Source organism: Vigna angularis, chromosome 6 (genome assembly GCF_016808095.1).
Source record: "Vigna angularis cultivar LongXiaoDou No.4 chromosome 6, ASM1680809v1, whole genome shotgun sequence".
NCBI classification, from domain to species: Eukaryota; Viridiplantae; Streptophyta; class Magnoliopsida; order Fabales; family Fabaceae; genus Vigna; species Vigna angularis.
The window spans coordinates 26,709,380-26,735,924 of NC_068975.1; the positions used below are offsets into that span (position 1 = coordinate 26,709,380).

Genomic DNA, 26,545 nt, shown 5'->3' on the forward strand with positions numbered 1-26,545 from the left:
ATTATGCAGATACATTCCAACAATTGACTTTGATTTTTATTCAGTAACTGAATAGCGTGTCTTTACCGGGAGTTGGATCACACACGTGTTGTAGAAAAGAGCATATTAATTGTCTATAAATCTTTTATTAAAAGTTTGGTGTTTTCATCAATTTATTTGACTTACAAACTTCTTATAAAAGAATTTAAAATTAATTATTCATGGTATTATTAGTCCAAACAATTCCATTAATATCTTTAATTTTATTAAATTATTATGCTATATATATATAACATATTAATTTAACATAATTGTATTTGTTTTTTAGGACTGAAAATACTAATTTCAACTTTTTTAATTTTTTTATTACACTAATTGTTTTTTTTATATTTATTCGTTTCTTTTGTCTTTTTCGCTTAAGATACTATGAAGTTTGAGTTTGGTCTTGAGAAAGATAAAAAATACAGATAATTCATAAGTATTAAATATTTTATTTACATATTTTATTTATAGTGATTATAATAGACTTTTTCCTTTGGTATCTATATAATCATGACTCAATGGTACTTTAACCTTGCTTAATGTGATAATTCATGATTCGTTTTTATAATATTTTTACCGAAAGATATGTTATGTCAATATGTATCTTCGGATCAAACGAATGAACTAGCGGGTTCGTATAAAAGTATAGTACAGTTTTGGGACTCAGTTAATCACTATTCAGAAGCCATACATTAATACAAGGTAACATCATTTTTTCTTTTTGCTTTTATTTTACATCTTTCATAAACCTTTCTGGAACAATTTTTTTTTTTTCACTTTTTCTTGTTTTGCTTGTGAAACACTGAGTGTTTTTACTGCTACCAGTTAAAAGTTAAGAAATGTTTCTTATGCATTTTATTTTAATATTTTCTGTTCATTACTTTGATTCAAAATTATATTATTTGGTTTTGAAATTTTACCATATGTCTTTGTTTTGTCCCATGCATGTTTGTATTCTTATGAGATGTAATTTCCTCCGAGTGATATTATTTTAAGTAATGTCATTATATATATATATATATATATATATATATATATATATATATATATATATATATATATATATATATATATATATATATATATATAAAAGAAAGATTTACATCCTTAAAACCCAAAAGAATACTTTTAGTAAAAATATAATTATTTGAAAAAATAATATTTTTTTCATAAAGTATTATTAAATTTTGAAAACAAGTAATCTCAGGATTCGTGTTAGACCTACAAATATGTTGGGCCACATGAAAATGATAATTATTAAAGGTAAGGGATTTGGTTGAGTAATCCTCTCAAAATTGCTAAATAAAGGGAATCAAATAGTTTTATCCACTTTTTTTTTTTGTTATCATGAGCTATCTTTTTTATAAAGCTATTGGGAATAAGGCCCAACATCCTTGAAGCCCAAAAAGGCTCACTTTGCTCAGAACCCCGTAAGAGATAAAATATCTCTTAGGAAAGTCTTTGGCAGACAAGCTGCCTTCATCACACGCGAATGAGAGAGAAAGAGAGTTTGAGGCTCTTGTGGAAGTTAGAGAGGGAAAAAGCGTGAGCTCTCTGCAAGCGTTCAACCATGGCTGTTGGGAGGAGAAGAGGAGAAGATCTGCACAAAGGCTTCACGAAAGGTAAGAAAAACATCAACTTTGTTTATTCTCTGTAATGGTGTTTCTACATCATTTGTTCTACTGAAAAAGAAATGGGAAAACTCTATTTATAGAGTTCGTGGGAAGAAGGGGGAAAAACAGGAAACCCTAACTAATTAAACAAATCGATAGTATTATCATATTAGGAATATATTATCATATTTAATAACATAAAAATCATTTTATTTTAAAAAATTGAATTTTTAATTCTATATATCTTTTAAAGGTTATATACATATTGAAGATTTGATTTTAATGAAAATTGTAATTTTGTTCGATAACAAGATATCAATATTTAACTTATTTTATTTTTTTAATTTAATTTACTAACTTTATAATTATCTTTGTGAAAATATTTTTACAACATTTTTCTTTATTATTAGTTTCAAAATGTAATGATTTTAATTTCTAATTCAAAATAAAATAGAGAATTAAACCGCACTAGAAAAAAAAATTAGTGCATGTTATTTTAGAAAAATTAAAAAAATTTCAGACATAATTTAGAATGATTTTGGTCAATTATTTAAAATCTAATAATAACAATGAAAGTTATAATTGTTTTTGAAGAGGGTCATAAATTATAATTTATTTTTCCTTCTCACTTTTCTCTTTCCCTCAATTCTTTTTTAGGTTTGCTTGGAGATTTCACACTCAACCTAACTTCCCCCAGATCAAAACCCTGAGCACCAGGTCATTACCAAACTTCCGCCACGACCTCCTCTGCCTACTCCCTCTCCGCTCTGCCACTCTCCCGTCCCCGAGTCGCCGATGTTAGAAGCGGCTCCTGGACTAGATCCATAGGTTTTCCGCTTCTTTCTCGTCATCGAACGGCATCGTTTCAAAGCTCTGGAAGGTTCTTCAGTGGTGGCAGGAGTAGTCGGCCAAGCGACGTCGTTCTAGTGCAGAATACGACTTGGAAGGGGACCGAATCGGCGAAGGGATCAGCAAAATGTTTCCTTGGCTTTCATGATGGGTAAATAAGATGAACAGTTATTTCCCTTCCTGTAGATAGCGTGATTTGGATATAAAAATTTCATCATTCACTAGAATTTGAATGTAGGGGGATCAAGGAGGCAAACAGATCATGGAGGAGGCATGGGGAAATAAATGAAGGTAGTTGTCTTAACCATACCATATTGTATTTTTACTTGCACATATATTTTTTATAATGTTAATCAAACTTTTGCACTACATTGATTGTTGTAGTTGGCTGGAGTGTCGTGTGGGGGAACACCAAATGCTGATGGATCATAATTACCTGGGATATTTGATATGGTGATTTTTTTCATAGTAGATGGTACGAAGAAAGATGGTTAAAAATTAAGTAACACATAAATCTTAAAACTGTAAATTCTGAATTTTATGGAAAGATGCAAGAGTGTTTATAGAAATAGATAAGCATATAAGCCTTAATCTTGCTTTTCCTATTCAATTATGACAATTGATATATAACTAAGTTTTCTTTTGATAGTTAATTTAGAAAGAAAGAAATTGTCAACAATATTGTTGAAAAGGTTATTATTCCTTCATGTGTGCAATTTTTGTTTGATCTAAAACTCATTGCAACTTCTGACTCATATTACTGGCGGTAGTTCTTGTCAAGTGATTTTGTTGTGATGCTTTTTCATTAGGATGGTTTTGTGGATGGATGGAAGTTGGAGTAACCATGTAATACATATATCTGCTATAAATAAAAAAAATGGTATAAAAGGCTCAGGCAAATTTTTCTCTCTAGTTGTAATAATCTTTTCTGAAGATTAAGTTTATGGATAAAGATTGAGTCAAATAATGCTGTATCATGGCATAGGTGATTTGTGAAACGGATTTTGCATCCAGACATAATAATACAACTATATATTTCTTTAGGATGAGGACCTTCTTGTTGATAATTTTAATCCAAAAAGGAAAATGGTTTTTTTGCTTCCTTTTATAAAATTTCTCCAAGAATATTGTTGACAATTTCTTTTCAACAATATTGTTGCCAATTTCTTTCTGCTTAAGGTCCTAAATGATTCTGCAAGCAATCAAATTCACGATCAATAGAAAACTTAGTTATGTATCAATTATCATAATTAGACAGTGGCAAGAAGATTAAGGGCTTATATGCATACATGTGGATAACTATCTATTTCTATAAATACTTTTGCATCTCTCCATGTTCAGAATTGCCAACTTTAAGATTTATGTTTTCCTTGACTTCTAACCATCTTTTTTCGGATCATCTGTCATTGAAAAATAAAAATCACCGTATTAAATATTTTATGCAATTATGAGAGTTATTGACACTTATCCTATCCACCTGTTTCTTGAGAACAACCAGGCTTTTGGTGTGCATGAGATTGAGGAAGAATTCCATTTGAAGGAGGTAAGCCAACTAATCCACGTAGCAAAGTCTGAAATTTTTTATCCAAAGAAAATCATCAATTCACCTCAGAACGCAACTGTAAATGACCATTAAACAATCAAGTATAAGAGAGATATACCTTTAGTCCTAGCAGCGGTATGTTATTGTGGTATGCAGAAGGTTTCTTTAGATTAAATTCCTTTAGTGCCATCTGGGAAACAACACTATGATTAAAGAAGTAAAGCTATGCTAACATTATGGCGAATGTGAAAACATAATAAAAAATAAATAAAAAAACTGAAGGTGAAAAGATTTCTATAAGAACTGAAGGAACTTTCTATAGAAATAGCCTTCTGGTTAACCTGGAGAACTAATTACCTGAAGTGGATTCAGCCCCTATCCAACTGTGCACTGCAAAATGGAAATCCAAAAATGTTGGTGAACTGTTATTGCTATAAAAACCAATGCATTCCAACAATGATCACCTTTTTCCCATATACACCCCCTATCATTTCTTCGTCCCTCTTCCTTGTATGATCATGTAGGATGTTTAGAGGTCTTAGTTGACCATACTAGATGAGAAGTAATATTTTTTTTTTATATCTCTGGTGATTATTATGTTCCTCTTATAGGACTTGTTGATTATTTGGCAGGTATTTATCTATTGTTAAAGAAGAGGGTCTTGAGATATCTCAGCCGGCTCTGGATCCTACCAAATCTGAGGTACATCATCCAGAGTCCATAAAGCGGGATCAAAACTGCACAGGTTGACCTTATTTTTCTAACCTTTTGCAATAAACATGTTCCACTGGTAAATTCGCACCATATTAAAATTACAACCAATATGGCACTCTATTAACTATCTTAGGTATTGTATAGTTCCTTGTCCTTTTGGGGTTTCATTTAAAAAATATGTGCATACTACACACAGCGTCTCCATAAGGTGTACTACAGAAAAATGTGCCCTAACATACCCTTGCTATTTACGTTACCAATGTATATGAATAGAGTGGTCCTAATATAGGGGACCTTTCAAAGAACTACATTGGACATATGACCTTCCTGTATGCTTTTTCAGCTTATTTCAATTGAATACATAAAGAAAAAAAACTTGTCACAGTAAAATTTTTAAAGTTATTTGAGTAAATTTCATAATTGAGTTTGTGAATAAGTTCTCATATGATAAAAATTTATATAATTTAATGGAGTTGCTTACTCTAACACAGCCTTAATTGAGTATGCGCCTACAATTATTAGAACACAACCGTTGTAAAACTGTCTTAAATGTTAACATTGAAGAGATTCACCTGCAAAGCCGAGTGGAGTGTCGTAGTGTGGAACCACCAGGATGCAGGCTCTTAGCAAATTGATATTCTATATTAATTAATGATATAAATAGCGTAGTCTTTCCAAGGCATGATCTATTATTACCTTACTAACAGGTTTTGTGGGAATTGTTAGATTCTAAGCCCACTTTTTTAGAGTAACCAACATGAAATCCCTTTCTTAAGTTGTCTTGAGATCATGATAAAGAAGTAAGTAATAGGCTCCTTATCACGGTGCTCCACTAGAGTGGTAGTCAAACCAATGGCTAAATCTTCTTCTTCAAAGTAAAGGTAGGCGAAGACTTATAGGTCTTTGAAAGGAGGTCACTTCAAGGGCACATGATCCAAGGGTCAAATCCAGTTTACAAGTTCAGTTATTCTCTAAAGATATTTCACTTAAAGTAGTTGGAATAGAAGGTCAGATATAAGCTGTGGTATAGCCATTCAAGTCTGGGGGAATGCCTTCTCACTTAGGAAGTTCCAATCAAGCAGGCCATCTCTATCTCTCTTGAAAGCTTAAAGTACCTGAGGGAAAGAACTTTATTTGAAAGTTCTTGCTTTTGGAAATACAACGCCACAACCAAAAAGGATAGTCACTTATGATGGTAGGATCTGGTACTGGGGATTCTAGTGCATAGTCGGTAAGGAAGTCTTTATTAAGTTTGCAGTGAAAATCTTGTGCCAGCAGTTTCCTTTTGTTTAGTTGGTGAAAGCTAAGGTGGAAGTTGGTGGACAAATAAGTAGAAGTTAAATCAAAATCATCATCTGCTTACATCTTAATCAACATACTAAGCAGCAGGGAAGGGGGCGAAAGAAGGGCTTGACATCACGAAAGGAATTCAATGATTCTGAAGCCTTGGCATAAGAAGAAGCATGTTTGAAAAGATAGAAGAAGAGTTTAAGAAGAAGGTCATTGACTCTGTCTTCCACAAAACACGACACGAGGAGTTGCTATTGATGTCCAAACCCTCAAAATGTTCAAGCTGCTCTTCGCTCTAAAACACGACACGAGCTGCTCTTGATGTCTAAACCCTCAAGAATACTTCATTTGATGTCTAAACCCTTACAGAAGCAGGTATGTGTTTTGCTTGTCATTACCATTATTCTTTCTCCCCTGACTTTAAATCCCTTAGAATTAGTGAGTTCAATGCCACTTCTTGCGTAAATTCTTGTACAAAACTTTCATTTTCTTGAACTAGTTTAGTGTACATTCGACAATAAAATCTGAGTTCTTGTTTAAATTTACTAAAATTTACATTCCTTTAGATATTCTTGGGCATTTATCTGTCAAATAATTTTTTTTGTTGTTACAGTGACGAGGTATGTTGTTTCTTGTTACTACATTAGATATTTAGTAGTTGAGCTTAAGATCAAAATATTCCATTTATTTTAGACTTTTTTTTAAACTACTATATTTAGTTTATGCAAAAAGTAGAAAAAATATTTTTTTTGAAGTTTTTTTTCGTCTCCTAAAATGCTTATATAATCACTATAAGTTTTTCCGAGTATTCCAGCAAGGTAATAGAAAGAAAGTAAATTTTCTCCATTTGTATCTAGAGTATTTTTTGCTCACTTCAAGTAATATAAAATAAACTCAAGGAGCTAAGAATAAATTTTAAATTTAGTGTCATTATTGGATGACCTGAATTTAAGTAATGAAGTAATAAATTGTTAGCGTTATGATATCTATTTAGTTAATGTCTAGTGGTAGAAAAACCAACTTATTCACATCAATATTTTATTCTGTAATTTGATTTAAACTGTATTTAATAAATGTTTTTTCATATAAATTTATATTTTAAAAGTTTGTTTTAAAATATTTTTATTTAAAATTTTAAAAAATAGTATAAAATTATCTACAAATATTAATGGTACCCACAAATATAAAAAATTCATAAATATTTTTTCACAGACAATAAGTAACAAAATTAATTTTTTCAGATAAAAGGAGTGACTAAAAAATATTACCTATACCTCACCATACCTATCATCATCTTTATACGATAAACAAAATCATCATGCATTACATTAGAAGGTTCCAAGTTATAACGAATCTTTTATTCTTTAGGAGATACCAATCGCAAAAAGGTCTTTCTAATCTTTTTTATTTCTATTTTACCTTAGAAGAAATGTTTACACATTAAAATTTGGTTTGATATTTTAAAAAGTAAAAAGGATTTTTCTTACATATGGTTTCATTTCATATAATTTCTTGCAATTGCAATTACAATGGCAACAACTTTTTTTTTATTTCCTGACACCAACCTTTTCTTCTCAGTCATCTCAAAATAACTTTTCAAACTTTATTGTAGAGATGTTTTCAGGAGAGGACTTTGTAACTTCTGTTCGAGGCTAATTTTGAAGATAGATAAGCAATCATAGGTAAATATTATGTTTTTGCTGGAGAGGTCTTTTAATAATTAATTATGTATGAAAAAAATAGTTAAATACATATTATATAATTATATAATAGAATAATATATAAGAATACAGAATCTAAATATTATTAAACAAATACAGGGGAAGTGAAAAGAAGTTATAAACAAATAACTAAAAAGAAAATTTTCAAAACTCCAAAAGCAAAAGCCCAAAGAAAAAATCAGGAACCGAATATTGAACACAATAATATTACATAGAACAAAATCATGTTTAATATGTTAGTATTCACACAAATACACATTCAATTAGAATATATTTAAGAAAACAAATATTATTATACCATATCGAAATTCACAAACTCTACGCACACTGCAACACAATTTCATTTCACCTGAAATGTATGAGGCAACAATTTTATAAACCTGAACTGTATAAAGCAACAATATATTGTTTGTTTCTATTTTTTTCTTCCATTGTCCTTCAAAGTAAAAATTATGTTTTAATATTAGATTTTGTTGATAATTATAGAAAAATTTCAAACGACAAATAAAGATTCATAGTGTTACCGAGACAGATGAAGTACAAATGATTCATTTAAGCATAATATTGATCCATTCATAATATTGAAATATCTGTAACAATATGCGTTACATTGACAGTAATGAATATCTGAAAGCGTGGATGACAAAAGTATGATGTCGATGATGTTGTGAAAACCGAATTGAAAACAGTATCTGATTTCCTATTCTCTTCCTAAAAGCACGATATAATATATAACAATTTCTTATATTTTAGGTTTAAAAATATTTTTTAATGTTAATTAATCTAAATTAAACAAGTAAACAATAAACAAACTATTACAAACATTAAATACAAACGAGAATGGTATTAAAAAGAATTAAAAGAAATAAATTAATTATATGTGATAGATGGGATCCACACTTACTTTAAAAAGAAAAGAAAATTTGTTTACAAGTAGATTTTTCAACACCAATCAAAAGCTTGCACAACTCTTGAATGCAATAATAGCATTCTCCCGAGTTACTCACTTTATGTTTAGACAAATGTCTTGACATCTTACTCATTTTATGTTTAGACAAATATCTTGACATCTTTTAATTTCAAAAGTTTTTCCTGACTTGAAATAAATTTAAGATTTTATAGAAGTTAATTTCCAAGTAAGAGGGATGAATCCAAAACTACTTAAATATCAAATTTTACCTAGGCAGAATGTCTTATAGTACTACTTTACTACTTTAAAAAAATGATTATTACCGAATTCAAAAGATAGACTCAAAACAAAACAAGCAAAGATGAATTTAAAGACACCTAGACACCTACATCGGACTACTCTAGTGTAACAAGGCTCTGTGTCCAAGTCACTCCTAAAACGCAAATACCAAAAACTAAATTAAGTGAAAACTAACTGTGATGCTTGTAGCTTTGACTAAGTAAGACACACTCACTGTGTAAGTTCAATTTTAATTTTGAAGAAACTTAAAGTTCAAAGAGTTAGGCAAGAGATGGAAGAACACCAAATATTCTTCAAGACACTTGGTTTGAAGGGCCTTTTACAAAAATCAGCAGCAAAAACAGATTACTAAAAAACAGCTCACAACTGTTTAAATACACTGAAAAAAAAAATGAATCACTCTCACACTTTTGGTGTTTACTCTCTTCACAATTTTCTCTCAAATTTAGGCACTCAAAGTCCACCATGTAGCAGTTGTTTTCCCTCTCATTCACGTATTCATTATGCTGTTTTCTTTTTCAGAGTGCTTGGAAAGACACTTGGTTCAAGAGTTCATGCAAGTCTCTCCCTAAAATGCTACCACTAGCTATGGTAAGCCTCCGAGAACAAATTCTACACCACAATTAGGTAAAAACAGCACATCAAATCCAGAGGAATAAAGCAAGAAAATCAAAAGTGAGAAGCTGGCTGGAAACCAGAATTGTTAACTGTGACTTGACAAAACTTAAGAAAGCGAATGAAGACAAGCAATAACAAAGGTGATTGAAGGAGGTTAGCACTCAAATTGAAACCTAAGAATGGTTCTAGAGTAGATTAATAAAACAATTAAAAGGATAACAAAGAAACTGCAGAATTTTAATGATGCAAAGGTGCTGATTCTCATGAATTAGCTTGCTTGAAATTTCAGTGCAGCAGCAATTTGGGCTCCTAATTCACATTTTTGACCAGTTGATTCATTGTAACAGCACGTAGCAAATGTAAAAACAGTGTGCAATTGTGATTATCAGCAAAAGAAGCATGCACACAATTTGAAATTTCACATTTAATGCTTGCTGGAAAATTTCTGCATCAGTATTTTGACTCCAAATCACACTTAAAAGTGAAATCAGCAAGGACAACTCAAATGAACTTGTTACTGCATTGTTCAAGCATAATTTTCACTTTCAATTGGCCTTTTACTCTTTTTTATCCAACTGTTATCATGATGCAGATTTTGGTCTTTCAAACCTGCCACTTTGAGTCCAATTGACAGCATAAATGCACTACAGTTTTCAAAGTTCAAATGAATTCTACAGCAATAGATTTAAAGAAATAAAACAGCAAGCAAATGACTCTAGGAATAGACGACACTATGAACTTAGCAATGATCTAATGCTAAGCATGAATGACACTCGAAGTTGGCTCAACGAAAATGAAACGACTTATACAAGTTCTAAATGATATGAGAAAATGCAGGAAAATTGAATGTAACTCAAAATAACACCCAATTCTAAAATTTAACTATGCAAACCAAGAGGTATCAAATAAAACAGTACTAATTCAAAAAAGTAAAATGCGCTACAATTGTTTAAACAACTTTTCTATGGTAAAAGAGTGCTAAAAACAAAATCAAAAGCAACAAAACTACAAAAGCTTAAAAACATACTAGTGAGAGCCTAAAAATGTGCTAAAACTAACAAGAATCAACTAGAAGCATGCAACTAATCTAATATGTACTTTTAACACTACCAAAACAGTAGAATAACTTTGCCAACAAATTCTAATTACCAAACTACTAAAACAATGTTTATCGACTAGAAAGAACTAAGGATGAAAAATATGGCCGTGTCAACTTGAAATAAGACTCAAAACAATACAACAAAATAATTAGAAAAGTATAAACAGGACAAACTCTAAACTATACTCAGAATAACAAAAGAATAGCAAAAGAGATACTACTAACAAATTCCTAAATGTTTAAAGTTGTAAAATAAAACAAAATCCAAGGTTAACTAGGGCAAACTATAAAGAAACCAAAATCTAGCATGTAGACTACTTTTATCTAGAAAAAACATGACAAAAGAAACTAGCTGTCAAAATTGAACTCTACAAACTGTCTCAAATTTCAAAATCAATCTACAACAACTATAGAAAAAAAAGTAAAATTGATATATTTAAAAAAAGTAAAATTGATATATTTTGAAATAACCAAACGAACGAAAATAAATCATCACCTCCATATAGCAACTGAAAGCTAACCTAGTAACCCAAAACAAAGATTAGATTCCTAATAAAATAATACTATTCACAATTGAGAGGAACTTCTCAAACTAGATTCTTACTTGAAAAGGGAAACCGTGCTCTCGTGCATTCCCGTGTAGCAACCTGTCAGCCATCTGACTCTGACCTCCTTATCACAATTCATCCCTAAGCTGGTTGAGATAATATAGTGCGTTCTTAAGGCCATGAAGAAAAACACTACTGTCAAGTGGGAGACCAATGTGAGGCTGTTTTCTTGGGGTGAAGACAATTCTAGCCAGCTCGCCCGTAATCGACTGAGCCATTGATCGAGCTACATAATATTGTGAGCCCCTGACCATAAGCCCAATGGGGTATGGATATTGTCGGCCCTTTTCTGGTGGATCGCGCCTAGAAGAATTTCCTCCTCTTGGCAGTACATTACTTCACTAATTGTGTGGAAACTCATCTGTCATTTTTCTCTCCCCGCATGGTCATTACTGATAATGGTCTTAACAACCGATAGGCAAAGAACTGTGAACTCTTGTCGCATCGTCAAAGCGAGTTTGGAGAACGTTCTTATTGAGCTCCCATTATTCTGTAACCAACCGGATTTTTAGTTTAAATATGAAAAACAGAAAAGAGAAAAAGGTACGTTTTTTCTGGAGGAGAGATTTATGATTTTCTTCAATTATTGAACTGAAAGAGTTCTACAATTCCCTTTTTTCTGACTTGAGCGTTGGAGTGCCTTCGCAGGTACCCACCCCATTCTCCCTGAAACGTGCTGACTAAGAAAAGGACGTGAAGATAAAGGCATCTTAGGAGGAGAGGATGCGACTCACCAGGTTCATATTTCGGTCCCAACTTTTATACTGAAACATTTTGGCGCCCACCGTGGGGCCGAGATTTGACATCCCCAAAGAAGACCACAAGAGCTATGGGAGACAACAACACTTTAGATCTAATCAGGCAACTGCAGGCGCAAATCAAACCACAGGCTCAAACCATACAGGAGCAGCAGGAAATTCAACGTAAACAACAAGAAGCGGAAACACGGAGAAGCCGGGAAGAATAAAGCTCACGGCAAGTTAGCGGCTAACTGGGAAGGACCGTTTCGCGTCGTTGAGAATCTAATGAATGGAGCGTACCGCCTCCAGCTCCTCACTGGACAACCCGTCCCCAACACATGGAACGCTACTCACCTCAAATATTATTTTAGTTAAAATTCATTTATGTTCAGAACACATCATTTTTCTCATAATTTATATATTCTCCGTTTATATTGTTCTTAAGTGTTGAGTCCCAGGATCAAATTCTTTCGAATTCGCTCGACAAATTGCATGGTCGCTCACAAGCAGCCAAATAGAAACAAGTACTCGGCCGGATATAGGTTCACAGGCGAGCGTCCGCACCTTGGCGAATCGGAACACCCAACTACATTTGGGACACACTCTCTCTGGTAGATGTTCTCTCTCGAACACCCAATTACATTTGGGGACACACTCCCTCTGGTAGATGTTCTCTCTCGAACACCCAGTTACATTTGGGACACACTCCCTACGGTAGATGTTCTCTCTCGAACATCCAGTTACATTTGGGACACACTCCCTCTGGTAGATGTTCTCTCTCGAACACCCAGTTACATTTGGGACACACTCCCTCTGGTAGATGTTCTCTCTCGAACACCCAGTTACATTCGGGATACACTCCCTCTGGCAGATGTTCTCCCTTGAACACCCAGATAAATTCGGGACATTACTCCCCTAGTCGATTTTCATCTTAGATGATCGTTCATAAAAACCTATCAACACATTCGATCTAGACGACCGTTCATTTAGACGATCGTTCAACACATCATAAGGTCCAAATTCAAAAGTTCAAAGTCATCTATTTCATCTTCACAAATGTTCAAAAGTCATCGCAAATTCATGCCAAAACACAAACCAAGTTCATCATTACATCCAAATTCAAAAAACTTAATCTATTACAACATTTGGAGATCCGACAACAGCTTCTTCCACCGCCCCAACGCTTGGCTCCTCCTCAGCGGCCATTTCATTAGGACCTTCCGTAGCGACCGTCGCATGCTCGACACCATCTTCAGCTTCCAGGAAAGCGTCTTCCGGAACCTCCGCTAGAGGCAGCATCTGACCCTCATATACATCTTTACCCACGTCAAATGCCACTCCCTCAGTCGACACTTGGAGAAGATGCGCGACCTGCCTTAGCGCCTTCTTAAAGCCTCTCGTATGCTCCACCATTATCGCTTCGCGCATTTCTTCTCTTTCCTCTCGATCTTCAGCGGCCGCGGCAATCAATTCATCCCTCTCCTTAATCGCGCCATCTCTTTCTTGGGTCACTGCAACTACAATCTTTCTTAGTTGTGCCAATTCGGATGTCATCTGATCGTGTGCTAGTCGTAGCTCATCCCTCTCTTTCTTCAAGGCAGAGCCGGCTGCCCGAGTAGAGTTAAGTAATGCCTGTCCTTCACGTAACAACTGTTCCGATTGCCTTTGCCTTTGTTCACAGGCGGCATGTGCGTCCGCTATCTCTTTCAGTTACGTCCGCGACTTCTCCAACTCAGCCCTCAGGACGCCTCTATCAGAAGCGTACGCCATGTGCCAAGCCGCCATAGCTATTCGACTCGCCATCTCTAGCAAGTCGTCAGCCATCTGCTGTTCGGTCATGCTCTCCACCACCTTCTTCTCGGCATCATCCAAGTTAAAATCCATTTTATGGCTCAAGTTGAAAGAAGGATCCCACAGGCCCTTCGGAAAGGGACGATCTGTCTCCTCTGCGGTCTCCTTCATTCTTTTTGGCACGCCTCCAGTGGCGTCGACCATTTTGCCTTTCCGTTTCCTTACCAATGGCTGCTCCTCAACAGCCACTACTTCGTCACACGACACCACCCGCACGCTCGGGAGGACTTGAACGGGTTTGGAAGGGGTTCCTGAACGTCCAGCACTCGCCTTGCCAGTGTCGTTGCCAGTGTCGAATGCATGAAACCAATTGCGGACTGATCCTTTTCTCCCCATTATCTCTGCCAAACACAGAATCCCTCCAACATAGTCAACAACAATCCAATAGCATACACAAATAACAATAAGAAAAACATACCGAATACCCTCGAGCCGAAATCATCATGCTCAAGACAATTTATGAGCCGACGGAAAGAAAAGGGGCGTGACAATGCCGTCAACACATTCAAGGCCTCCAACTCTTCGATCGTCATCTTATCCTCGTCTCACGAAGTGAACTTCAATGGATCCTGTGTCCAATATAGAGGAAACTTCGGATTTCCATCCTCATCAAAAAAGTACGCTCGTCCTGACTCAAGGATCGACACTTTAAAAAACTTTTCTTTAAAACCCCTATACGACTGCAAATAGAGCTCCAGGAGAGCATCACCCGGTTCCGAAATTAAGGATACCCAACCCCTCTTAGCAACCGGGCGACACCTAAAGAAACGCAAAAACAATGCCACAGTAGGCTTAATCGCCAAGGCTTGGTAGACGACAACAAACGCCTGCATATACCCCCAACTATTGGGATGCAGTTGTGTAGGGGCCACGTTTAGGGTTTTTAGTACTACCATTTGGAAGGTTGTCAACGGCAATCACAGATACAGATCGTAAAACGGCGGAGAGTAGCAGTAGAAAAAATCGTTGGTGGCGTTTTCTCTTCCATGGAAAACTCTCTCATCCTCACGATAGGCCACCAACTTAACACACGACCTATAATCTAGGGTTCTCAAGATACAACTGTTCTCTACCCAATCTGCTAGCACTACTCTACTTCTAAACACACTACGGAGTTCACTTGCCTCACGCGAAGCCCAGTCATAACCACCACCACTAGTCGTGGGCTCAGCAAGAACTTCAGGACCTTCACTCACCACGCCTCTGTAACAGAAAGCACTCTCACCACTTAGAATGGTGGTGATTTCATGCTGTTCCGTCAAAGATGACGATCCCGGTGCGCCAACCAGGACATTCTGCCCCTTTTCTTCCATTATCGGTAAAAAACCACACTAGAACACAAAAAAGATTAAGGATTTACCTGGCAAGTTCGTACGGAAGCAGAATCGACTGATAAGCCAAGCAAGAACTATCGCCAGAAGGAAGAGAATGCTTTTGATTATGGTAAAACGTATCACACCTTTCCACCTTCCCCTTCGTATTGAAGAAGCCAAGAGTGCCACAGCATCATACGCCGTAAGATTAACTCGATCTAACGGCTCTAATTTCATGTCTTTTCGCTTCCCCCAGAAGCGGGAAACTCTAACCTTTTCTCCGCCAAAACAGTGCGTAACACTGGCCCAATAACTTGTATACTCAACGTCCTGTAGTAACCTCGCACGCAAAACCGGCGGTCGTTTACTCGGACTCGGGGGCATGTATCATAGGATGCCTAAGCCCACCAACGGTCGACTGGTAACCGGACGACCATTAAGAAGCCGAGATATATTGCGATCGTAATATAGCGATCGCATGTGTCGATGGCAATAAATAGTTGTCGAGCGATGTCACGACAATTCAAGAACACGAACGACCTTTAAGGGGACGTGTAGCCTAAGCTCACCAACGGTCGACTGGTAACCCGAACGACCATTAAGAGGCCGAGATATATTGCGGTCGTAATATAGCGATCGTATGTATCGATTACACTAATCAGTTGTCGAAGCAAATACATCTGGTTAAATTTAGTCAAGTTGAACATATTAAATCTTAATAAACAAAAGATCAAATAGTTAGGGCCACAAATCACGGGATTAACTGACCCAGTATCAAACACGACCTAACGGTTGTATTTTCCAGATGGTCAACTTCTGTAACCAACCGGATTTTTAGGTAAACGGTTTATTTTATCATTTTAAATATGAAAAACAGAAAAGAGAAAAAGGTACGTTTTTTCAGGAGGAGAGATTTATGATTTTCTTCAATTATTGAACTGAAAGAGTTCTACAATTCCCTTTTTTCTGACTTGAGCGTTGGAATGCCTTCGCAGGTACCCACCCCATTCTCCATGAAACGTGCTGACTAAGAAAAGGACGTGAAGATAAAGGCATCTTAGGAGGAGAGGACGCGACTCACTAGGTTCATATTTCGGTCCCAACTTTTATACTGAAATAGTTTTAATTAAATAATTTCCGCAACAAGTTAATAAAAGTGACACTAAGTTACGAGCGAGCGTTCAATGAATAAAAACAATAAAGGTAAGGGAAGATGAGAATAATGGACAAGCAAATTCTAAGTTTCATTAATGTGTATGGGGTATCCAAAAACTTGTTTGACGGTCGACCATCATGAAGAGGCCATTACCATGCAAATGCCCGCTTGAACATTGAGTTCAAATGTCGCATCTATGGCCTCTTCCATGGTCATTGCTTTAAAGTATGACCGGTCAACATTGGAGAGATTGAAGTTGGCCTTCCTGGCCACATGGATGACTGAGTCAAAATGGTCGATCAAAAAGGGTCTTGATCGTGGAGACTCCTTGCTCCTTTTCTGAGAAGAGGAGGACTTCTCCTTGTGGGACTTTCTTTTCCCTTTATCATGGACAAATGAAGAGACGATTGTAATGGGGTCGGTTCAGGAACATAGGGAGCAGGCCCAGGCATGCGGGTCGCAATTCCTATGCTGCCCTTTTCTTTGAAGGTGGAGCTTGTTGGCCACCTTGTCTTGAGCGGCAAAAATAGCGAAGGCGCTAGTGTTAACGATGTTGTAGGAGGTCGTGATATTTGAAATAAGATATAAAATTTAATTAAGTTAAAAACGATAGTTATAACACAAAATAATTAAAAGTTTATCAAAGACTATTATAGAGCACATCAAAATCGATGTGGTTAATCAATTCTCGTGAGGAAAGGCGGCGGGGTAACTAATCGATTGAACTGGCTGTCTCTAGCTCTTCGGGCGTAATCGCAGACTTCGCCCATGAAGTCAATTTCTTTCTTTGGGTGTTCGGTCCAATACAATGGAAATTTCGGTCAGCCATTATCCAAATAGTACTTCGATGTACATCCTTTATTACTGTTTTCAAATAATTGGTCTTAAATCCCTTAAAGGAAACGTTGAACAATGTGAACAACCACTTCCCTTTTTTCGATATAAGGGATACCCAGACCCTATTAGGGTGATGCTGGGTCCGAAAAAATAATAGAAAACAAAGTAGTGTGAGAGTGACATCCAAGGCTTTCCATATCACGTTCAGCTCCCTCAAAATGCCCATTTGAAATTCGTCGAAGGACAATCGAACTGCCATATCCTTGAACAAAGTAGAATACACGTAGAAGAAATCCAATGTATAACCCTCCTTGCCGTGAAAGACCCACTCATTTTTCTTGTACACGACAAGTTTGAAGGACGGGACCAATGCGCAAGACCGTGTCCACTCCCACGTTGCATCAACTTCAATTGCAACCACCTCACCCGCATTTGTATCAACGACATTATTCATATTTATATTCGTCGCTGCGTCACCTGACTCCAACCCTTGCTTGGTTGATGCGAAGAAGGAAGACCCGATCGATGACACAGAAGACTTTGAATCGTTATCGACATACTCCCGACCTCCCCTCCCCACCAACTCCTCTTACAAAAAAAGTAGAACGCTTGACATTATTACCTTTGAGTCACCTGACTTCAACTTGCTTGGTTGATGCGAAGAAGGAAGACCCGATCGATGACACAGAAGACTTTGAATCGTTATCGACATACTCCCGACCTCCCCTCCCCACTGACTCCTCTTACAAAGAAAGCAGAACTTGACATTATTACCTTTGAGAAAAGAAGTATGAAACGTCCAATTCTTGTAAGGAGAATAAAGAACAATGGTGAAATTACATTGAGCCCCACCTCTATTTATAGACAAAATGGACACTCCCAGTAACAAATCATGATTGTCAAAATAAGGAAGATCTGACAGCTCACGCTTCACGACCCTTCATTTCACCAGTTGTACGAATCCCTAACATGCCACGTTTTCCACCTCATCGCTAATCAACTGAACAGTCGACCCTAAACAAGAATTAAGATAAGAATTAAGATTCATGGAGATTAGCTTAAGTCAAAGCATGTTCAATACTAGTTGTGCTGTAATTAGGCCGACACTAATCCAAAATCCATTCCAAAATCTATAAATAAAGGTTTGAGATATTGTGGTAGGTTGGTTACATTTAATATGCATTTTTTACTTTGACATCAAATTACCTTCTAAAGGTAACCTCCCAACATACCGAACAAAGTGAATGATAAACGATAACCTATGCAAGGAGTTGTACAAACGAAAATCAAAAGACTATTAACCTCGACTCCACAAATCGACAGAGTGCAAGAACTGAAATTTTGAATTTCTTTTGTGGTTGCAATTTAATTTCGAATTAGTAGATAACCTTGGAAATTTGTTGAAATTGGTTGAAATTTTGAACTAAAGGCTTTTTTTTATATCCTCTTCTCCCATGCATATTTGGTGACTCTGAAATCCACCATCGAAAAATACTTGACACCCTCAACTCTTCAATCATCGGAATTGAAAATTTGTTCGGTACAAAAACACCAACTTCCATCCCTCTTATTTACCAATATCACAGGGCTGGATTACAGGCTATTACTGGGCCATATGATTCTTGTCTTCAACATCTCTGCTACCTACTTTTCGATCTTCTCCTTCGTCAAGTGAGGGTACTGGTCTAACATTCACTGGATTTAATCCTCCTCAATGGGTATCTTGTGCACCAAATTTCTAGGAGAATGAAGACCCTTGGGCTCCTTGAAAATGTTCTCAAACTTAGCCAGAACCTGCTTAAAGTCCTCCCTCAGGCCTTGCGTCAGCTACTTTCCTTCCTCTTCCCCTTCTTCCAAATTTGTTTGACTCAAGCTCCAGACCAAAGTCACATCTTCGATCTCTTTCATCCTCAACAAGGCTTTTGGGGCTACCACCTTCCTTGTCAAAGTTGGGCCTCCTCTGATCACTACTGTCTCATTGCCCTGTTTAAACCCCATTGTCAAGTCGCCCTAGTTGATCGTAACCTCCCCCAACGTGGCTAGCTAGGCTACTCCCAGAATGAGGTCATCCCTTCTAACTCAAAGAGACAAAACTTATGTTTGATCTCTACTTCGTCTAGCCTTACCGAAACCTCATTGCAACAGCCTTGTGTCTTCTTCCTTTGTCAATCGCCTAGGCACATTCCATGTGACTGTGTCTCCTTCACCGGTAACCCCATGTCCTCCACAAGCTATGAAATTGTGGCTGGCGCCACTGTCTATCACTTCCTTTGTCCATCGCCTAAGCATACTTCCTCCCTTTTACCCAGCCTTGTAGCTTCATCGTTTTGGGTGTAGTGAGCCCGCCTGCTGAGAACGATGGTAGTTCCATTGGTTGTTGTTCCATTTCCTCTGCTTATTCCCCTTCACCTTCTTCTTCGTCTTCAACCATAATTATCACACACATACTTTACAGCATAGAAGAAACCTATGTATATGTGATATGATATTATAGATGAACTAATTTTCTATGAACTAACCATATATCTGAAATAACAAATCTTTTCTATCTCAAAAGGCCTCGTTATTATTATCAATTTCTATAGGATAGAAAAGCAAAGTCCTTGCGTTTCAGTTCTAGTTGTGAATTGAAAAGGAAATAACTAAAGAAATTGTAAAAAAACGAAGAATTCAAAGAATGATTCCAAATTTAAGGTAAGAGAAGAACAAAGATTTCGGGCACCCATGGCCTGGGCTGTAAGGCCCTCCACAATGAAAACACCTCCCCTCCTCTCTTCTATTGATGTATTCAGGGTAAGGCAGGTTTTTTACCCCTTTGCCGCGAGTGTCTCCTATCATATTACTCCCTGTTTTGGATGCCACCGTGACCATCCTTCCCTCCTTCTTTATGGAGCTCACGCTGTCTGTTGTACCCTGTCTACCCTAGCCTCGCCTGAAAGATTCAGACCTGGCAACCGTTCCTGCTCCTCCTTAACACCTTCCCATGTCTGACTACTCTTATGGGTTGCTCCTCCATTCGTTCCTGTATTCTTATTGGCCTCCTCCACATCTCTGGCCACATTATGGTTTATGGCTATGGTTAGTTAACTAAGGCTTATGTTTCAGGGTTAGGGTTAGGGTTTATGGTTTATGTTTAGGATTAGAGTTAGGGTTTATTGTTTAGGGTCAGAGTTATGATTAGGGTTTAGAGTTATTATTAGGGTTTAACGTTTAAATAATGGTTTAGGTTAGGGTTTAGGACTAGTGTTTAGGGTTTAGGGTAAGGGGAGTGTTTATGGTTATGGTTTAGGGTTAGTTAACTAGGATAGTTAACTAAGATAGTTAACTAGGTTAGTTAGTTAACTAGGTTAGTATACTAGGTTAGTTAACTAGGTTAGTTAACTAGATTAGTTAACTAGGTTAGTTAACTAGGTTAGTTAACTAGGTTAGTTAACTATCCTCTTGGACTGGGGCAAACAAAACTGACACAATTCTAAACAAACTATCACAACTCACTTTTATTTACAAATCTGCACAACCGAGTTGTATTACTCTAGCTTAAATCTGCCAAATGGCCATCAACCCTCCAAATTCAAGTTTCATGAAAGCCAACAAATCAAAAATACATAGTAATTCAATCAAAATAAAGTGGGAAACAATCAAGATCAACAACATGTCAGATTTAACCTCACAAGAAAAGTATTGGTACTCAACCACTCAATGTATATAGGCTTGTATATATCACTCAGCAAAACATGAAAAAGCACCGTTGATGAATTTGAAAAGCTTTTAACTAGCATCACTTAATCCAAGGCACACTCCAAATCACTAGGACTTCATCTCAACTTGTAATGTGGTCAGGTTGGGGATAGGTTTCAGAAAAGGAATTCAAAGCTATAACCTGTGAGCATGAGCAAAGTAAGGTGGCAGCATGAAATTCATCTCATCTCCGCCTTCAGCTCAAGTAATTTTGTCACCAACTCTTCTTTTTCTATACTCCAGTGTCAAAAGGAGTGCAATTTGATAGCTAGTATTGTACCAATACTCAGCCAAGGAAGTACTATACTCCAGTGTTTTGGTTGCTCAGAACAGAAACACCTCAGGTAGCCTTCCAGTATTCTATTTAGCACTTCCGTCTGCCCATCCGATTCAGGCGTGCTCATCTTCAACTGCGTTCCTTGTATTTTAAAGATATCCCTCCAAAACACACCCAAGAAAAGGGGGTCATGGTCACTAACAATGGATATTGGCACCTAATGCAACCTTATCACCTACTTAACAAAAACTTCTGCAACCGTACGCGCTGAGTAAGGGTGTTTCAAGGGCAGGAAATGACCATACTTACTGAGGCGGTCCACCACAACCAACACTGCATCAGACCCTTGTGATTTCGGCAACTTTACAATGAAGTCCATACTCACTTCCTCCCAGACAGCGTGAGGTATGGGTAAGGGTTGCAACAACCCTTGGGAGAGGACACTAAATATTTGTGTTGTTGGCATGTCAAACACCTTGCTACAAAATCAGTCACCGTCTGCTTCATTCCTATCCAAAAGAGGGACTGGGCAACTCGACGATAGGTATGGTACACCCCAGAGTGCCCCCTGTATTAGTTGAATGAAACTCAGCTAAGATCTTTGGTATCCAAGCTGACTTTGCTGACAGAACTAGCCTTCCCTTATGACGCAACCGATCATGTTCAAGAGTGTAGGCTGGGTGGGCATCAGGATCTTTTCTAATTTCTTTCCTGATCTTCATCAAATCTTCATCTTCCTCTACTCCCCGCAAGACTTCTTCAAAGTCTCGCCAATAGGGTCGCACCACCCTTAATTCTTTTTCCCTCTCCTTCTTGTCTTGGGTGGTTATTCTTTGTTCTAGTAAGTATCTGAGACTTCTTTGATCAGTGTGAACAAAGAATTTCTGTCCCAACAGGTAGGTCTCCAATATTGTATTACCATGACCAATGCCATGAGTTCCTTCTCATATATGGACTTAGCTCTACTGAAAAATGCAATGGGTTTTTTTCCTTGCGTTAAAACCGCCCCTACTCCTCCCCGGATGTGTCATACCCTACATGGATGGGCTGCTCAAAGCCTGACAGAGCAAGCACTGGTGCAATGGTGATCAATTCCTTCAATATGTCCATTGCCTCTTTAGCCCTATCCAACCGCTTAAATTGCCCCTTCTTTAACAATTCTGTCAAGGGTCTTGCTACTTTCCCATAGTCTCTCACGAAACGTCTGTAGTAACCCGTAAGACCTAAAAATCCTCTCAGCGCCTTCAGCATCTTGGGTTCCTTCAACTCCATCACTGCCCTCTAGGTCCATCTCCATGCCCCTTGCGGATATTAAGTGACCCAAGTATCTTATCTCCCCTTGCCAAACTCACATTTCTTCTTATTAGCTACTTATCTGTTCTGCCTCAACACACTCAGAATTTGACCCACATGTTGTACATAGTCTTCCCAATTCCGGCTGTAGATGAGGATATCATCAAAAAATACCAAGACAAACCTCCTCATAAATGGCTGCAGCAAGCTGTTCATGACACTCTGAAACATTGTCGGGGCATTGGTGAGACCAAAAGGCATCACCAAGAACTCATAGTGACCTTGGTGAGTTCGAAAAGCTGTCTGGTGTATATCCTCATCCCCATCCTAATTTGATGGTACCCCGCCTTTAATTCCACCTTCGAAAAATACTTTGCCCCTCTTAATTCATCCAATAATTCCTCTATGATCGGAATAGGAAACTTATCAAGAACAGTAGTCCTATTCAAAGCCCTATAGTCCACACAGAACCTCCAGCTTCCATCTTTTTTCTTCGTATTACTGGGCTCGAATAAGGACTAGTACTCGGCCTAATGATTCCTGCCCTCAACATTTCCGCCACTTGCCTCTCAATTTCCCCTTTCATCAAATGGGGATATCTATATGGTCGAACATTCACCGGATCGATACCTTCTTTCAGCGTGATTTGGTGCACTCTGTCTTTGTCAGGAGGCAGCCCCTTGGGTTAACAAAAGATCTAAGCATGGTCCTCTAAAATTTGCTCCAGCTCCTCCTTTTGCTTCCCAGTTAGCTCCAGTCCTCCCTTGTCCTCTCGCCCTGTTCCTGGTGCTCCAAACTCCATACCAGGGCCCAGGTTTCTACTACATTCATTTTCAGTAGTGCCTTGGGTTCAACCAGCCTCTTCGCCAATGTAGGATCCCTTGATAACCACTTTATCCCCTCCTTGTTTAAACGACATAGTCAACTCACCCAGTTCACGGTGATCTCCCCTAACTTGGCCAGCCATTCTACTCCTAAGATCATATCCACTCCACCCAACTCAAACAAGTAAATTTTTTTCGCTATCTCTATCCCTCCCATGTTTTGACCATTATTCTAGGACAACAACCTCTCGTTGTTAAGGAGAAAAAATGGAATGTTAACACACCCCACACTTAGAACACTACCCTGGACGGGGCAAACACAATTTTAAACAAACTATCACAATTCACTACTATTTACAAATCTGCACAACTCAGTTCTATTACTTTAGCTTAAATCTGCTACATGGCCATCAACCCTCCAAATTCAAGTTTCATGAAAACCAGCAAGTCAAAAAATACATATTAATTCAATCAAAATAAAGTAGGAAACAATCAAGATCAACAGCATCTCAGATTTAACCTCACAAGAAAAGTGTTTTCACTCAACCGCTCAATGTGTATAGGCTTGTATATATCACTCCACAAAACATGAAAAAGCACAGTTCATGAATTTGAAAAGCTTCTAACTAGCATTACTTAATCCAAGGCACACTCCAAATCACTAGGACTTCATCTCAGCTTGTAATGTGATCAGGTTGGGGTTAGGTTTCATAAAAGGAATTCAAAGCTATGAACATGAGAGAATGAGAAAAGCAAGGTGGCAGCATGAAATTCAAGTGCATTTTCAGCTCAAGTAATTATGTCACCAACTCTTCTTTAAATTCAGCTTTCTCTCACATCTTTTTCTTTCCTCATTTTTTTCTTTTTTATGATTCAAACCACTTTTTCTTTTCCTCATTTTTTTTTTCTTTTTAAGTCATTACAGACATTGTTTTAATACTCAACCAATTTTGCTTTTTTCTTCTTTTCTTTTTCGAATCACCAACTGCACTGCACACTTAAAATTCATTATGCACCTTGACCTTCTTATACTCACAAGATAGGTAATTCATGGTTTTTCAGATCTCTTGGCTTGTAACAGGGTAATTAAACTGGAAAGATCAATTCAAGGTCAAAGAATCAGGTGCAATGGCAAAATATCAGGGTGAGTCATTTTTGGCTAAGTGACCGGAACAAAAAGGGCCTAGATCATATCTAGAGTGCATCCAAGGTCAAGCAAACCAAAAAGAATCAGTGCAAATTCTGAAATGTAACTCTCCATGCATGCAATCACACAAAAATGAAAAATTAAAGCTCAAAATCTCTCAAGGTTGATATTTGTCAAAACTGAAATGCTACTTCTCTATCATGAAAAACTACTTAACTCATTTGAATCAAAATGCAAGAAAAGACCGCTTGAAATCATCTACTCAAATTTAGATCTAATGACACACTCAGCAATCTCAAACTAAACGAAACACAACTTTCATCATGTCAGTCCGCAAAAAGTAAGCAAAGAGTGAAACAAAACTACCTAGAACTACTAAAAAAACTAAACAAAATACTAAGACATAATTATTTTTCAAACATACACATTTTCACAACTGAAACAGAAGCTAAAAACAGAAATAGAAAAAAAAAATTGCCAAATTTTTGTCATACAAAAACACATAACACAACAGTGGGAACAGAAAAAAAAAAGTGAAAGAGAGAAGTGGGCTACCAGCAGACAATTATTCAGCAAAAAGTACAAAAAAAAATTAAAAACAAAAAAATTATTCCGCAAAAAGTACAAAAAAAATTAAAAACAAAAACAAAAAGTAAAAAGAGATAAGGAAAAAGAAATCTTAAGTGAAAATCAGTGTGCTATTTTCTGATCCAGTGGCGGTTTCTCCTAAAAGATCTTCAATTGGTGACCATTGACTTTAAGGTCTTCCCAACTTCTGATTTTCTGATCTCTACTGCGGGAATAGTTTGACTGCATAAAACAATTCATGATCAAATAAGTTTCATACTTGTCTGAAATTTTACAGCAAATTGACATCCAATAAAACAATATTCAGCCAATAGATCAATACATTTCTGCCTCAATCTTTGTTTTGACACCATGAGCAATCTTTCCAACTTCATCAATATCTTTCTCCATCCTTTTCTTGATGCTTGAAAATAATGTTATAGATCATTTAGCACTATTAAGTTTTGTTTGCATGTATTGTAAATTCCAAAAGAAGTATATAAAAATATCAAATTTGAAGCATAAACCATAGTTGTGAGAAAAGACAATTTACCATGTTTCTGTCTGGCTATAGCAGCCTGACAAACCCAAGTTAATATAATTTCAATTCCAATACAAAAAATCCTTAAAATGAAATTGATGAAATAGAGATGAAAATGAGAAGTGAAAAGTGAAGAAAGAAACATACAGAGATATGCAACCCTGGGATGAGTCTTTTCAACTTATTTAACGACACCAAAAATGGACGCAATTTCGACGAGAGAGGAAGGCATGACCTCACTGTCAATGACCTACTCTCCCAAGGTCCCGGCTGTCTGCGTCGGTATGATCTGCCTGGATGACGGCCCCGTCCCTCTTCTGGAAGCCAACGTTCCGACCACACTGTGTAGACAAAGAAGAATATGGTAATAATGAGTAAAGATACAGAAGCATAAAGGCGAATGATGGAAGAGAAAAGTACCGAGCAGAGCACAAGGAAAGTTGAGATTTCGAGGCATGTTTATAACTACAAAAATCATAGATTTTGTATGCTATTTTTGTTTCTTTTTTAAATATTTTTTCAAAAATTTGGTTATTATTAGACCTTCTCTCATAAAAAAACTTAAATTTATTTCTTTTTTCAATTTTTTGGTTTTGTCATTTTAGTTGTTAAATAAGAAATTAAATATTATCGAAACATGAGTTTAAATTATTTTAAAAGTTAAAAAAATATCAATTTCTAAATTTGGTTATACAAAATTTATAAAGTCTTAAGAAAAAACTGATCGTGTATAAAAATAAAATAGGCAAGTTCTAGACTTGAAAATTGTAATGTGTTTTATTGTAATTAAAAAGATAGATTTTTTTAATTAATAAACATATTATTTGAATAATGAACGGATATTTTAAAAATATGTCAAATTTTGATGTAGAGGCTTGTCCTTAATTAACTGTATGTGTTCTTTTTAGTTATTTTAAACAAATAAAATATTATTAACTTGATATTTATTTATTGAAATAATTATTGAATTGAACA

General features: G+C 36.5%; 1 protein-coding gene and 1 long non-coding RNA gene across 8 annotated transcripts; one reads left to right on the top strand and one right to left on the bottom strand.

Annotated features, from left to right (window-relative positions):
- The first annotated feature begins 1,461 nt into the window (after positions 1–1,461).
- LOC108345871 (uncharacterized) lies at positions 1,462–25,737 on the top strand. 7 transcript variants are annotated; one of them, XR_008250151.1, is made up of 10 exons: positions 1,473–1,643; positions 2,292–2,634; positions 2,722–2,774; positions 2,868–4,026; positions 4,659–6,405; positions 7,643–7,712; positions 9,484–9,732; positions 16,186–16,274; positions 24,010–24,108; positions 24,378–25,737. It is a non-coding gene; the product is annotated as an uncharacterized LOC108345871 (long non-coding RNA). The 7 variants fall into 7 exon arrangements; XR_008250153.1 differs by having other exon boundaries at positions 9,484–9,552; XR_008250152.1 differs by lacking the exon at positions 24,010–24,108.
- On the bottom strand, positions 9,435–14,444 carry LOC128197576 (uncharacterized). The gene is made up of 3 exons (XM_052879655.1): positions 14,296–14,444; positions 11,283–14,218; positions 9,435–9,573 (listed from the first exon to the last, which is right to left on the bottom strand). The coding sequence occupies exons 1-2, from the start codon at positions 14,408–14,410 to the stop codon at positions 13,737–13,739; spliced, it is 597 nt and encodes a 198-aa protein (XP_052735615.1). The 5' UTR covers positions 14,411–14,444; the 3' UTR covers positions 9,435–9,573; positions 11,283–13,736.
- Positions 25,738–26,545: the final 808 nt, after the last annotated feature.

What these genes read in the sequence shown, in the direction of transcription:
- LOC128197576 (XM_052879655.1), bottom strand. Translation starts at nt 14,410, where the DNA reads ATGACGATCGAAGAGTTGGAGGCCTTGAATGTGTTGACGGCATTGTCA. An exon ending in TTTCGGCTCGAGGGTATTCG is followed by an intron (nt 14,219 to 14,295) that starts GTATGTTTTTCT and finishes TGTGTTTGGCAG; the next exon opens with AGATAATGGGGAGAAAAGGA.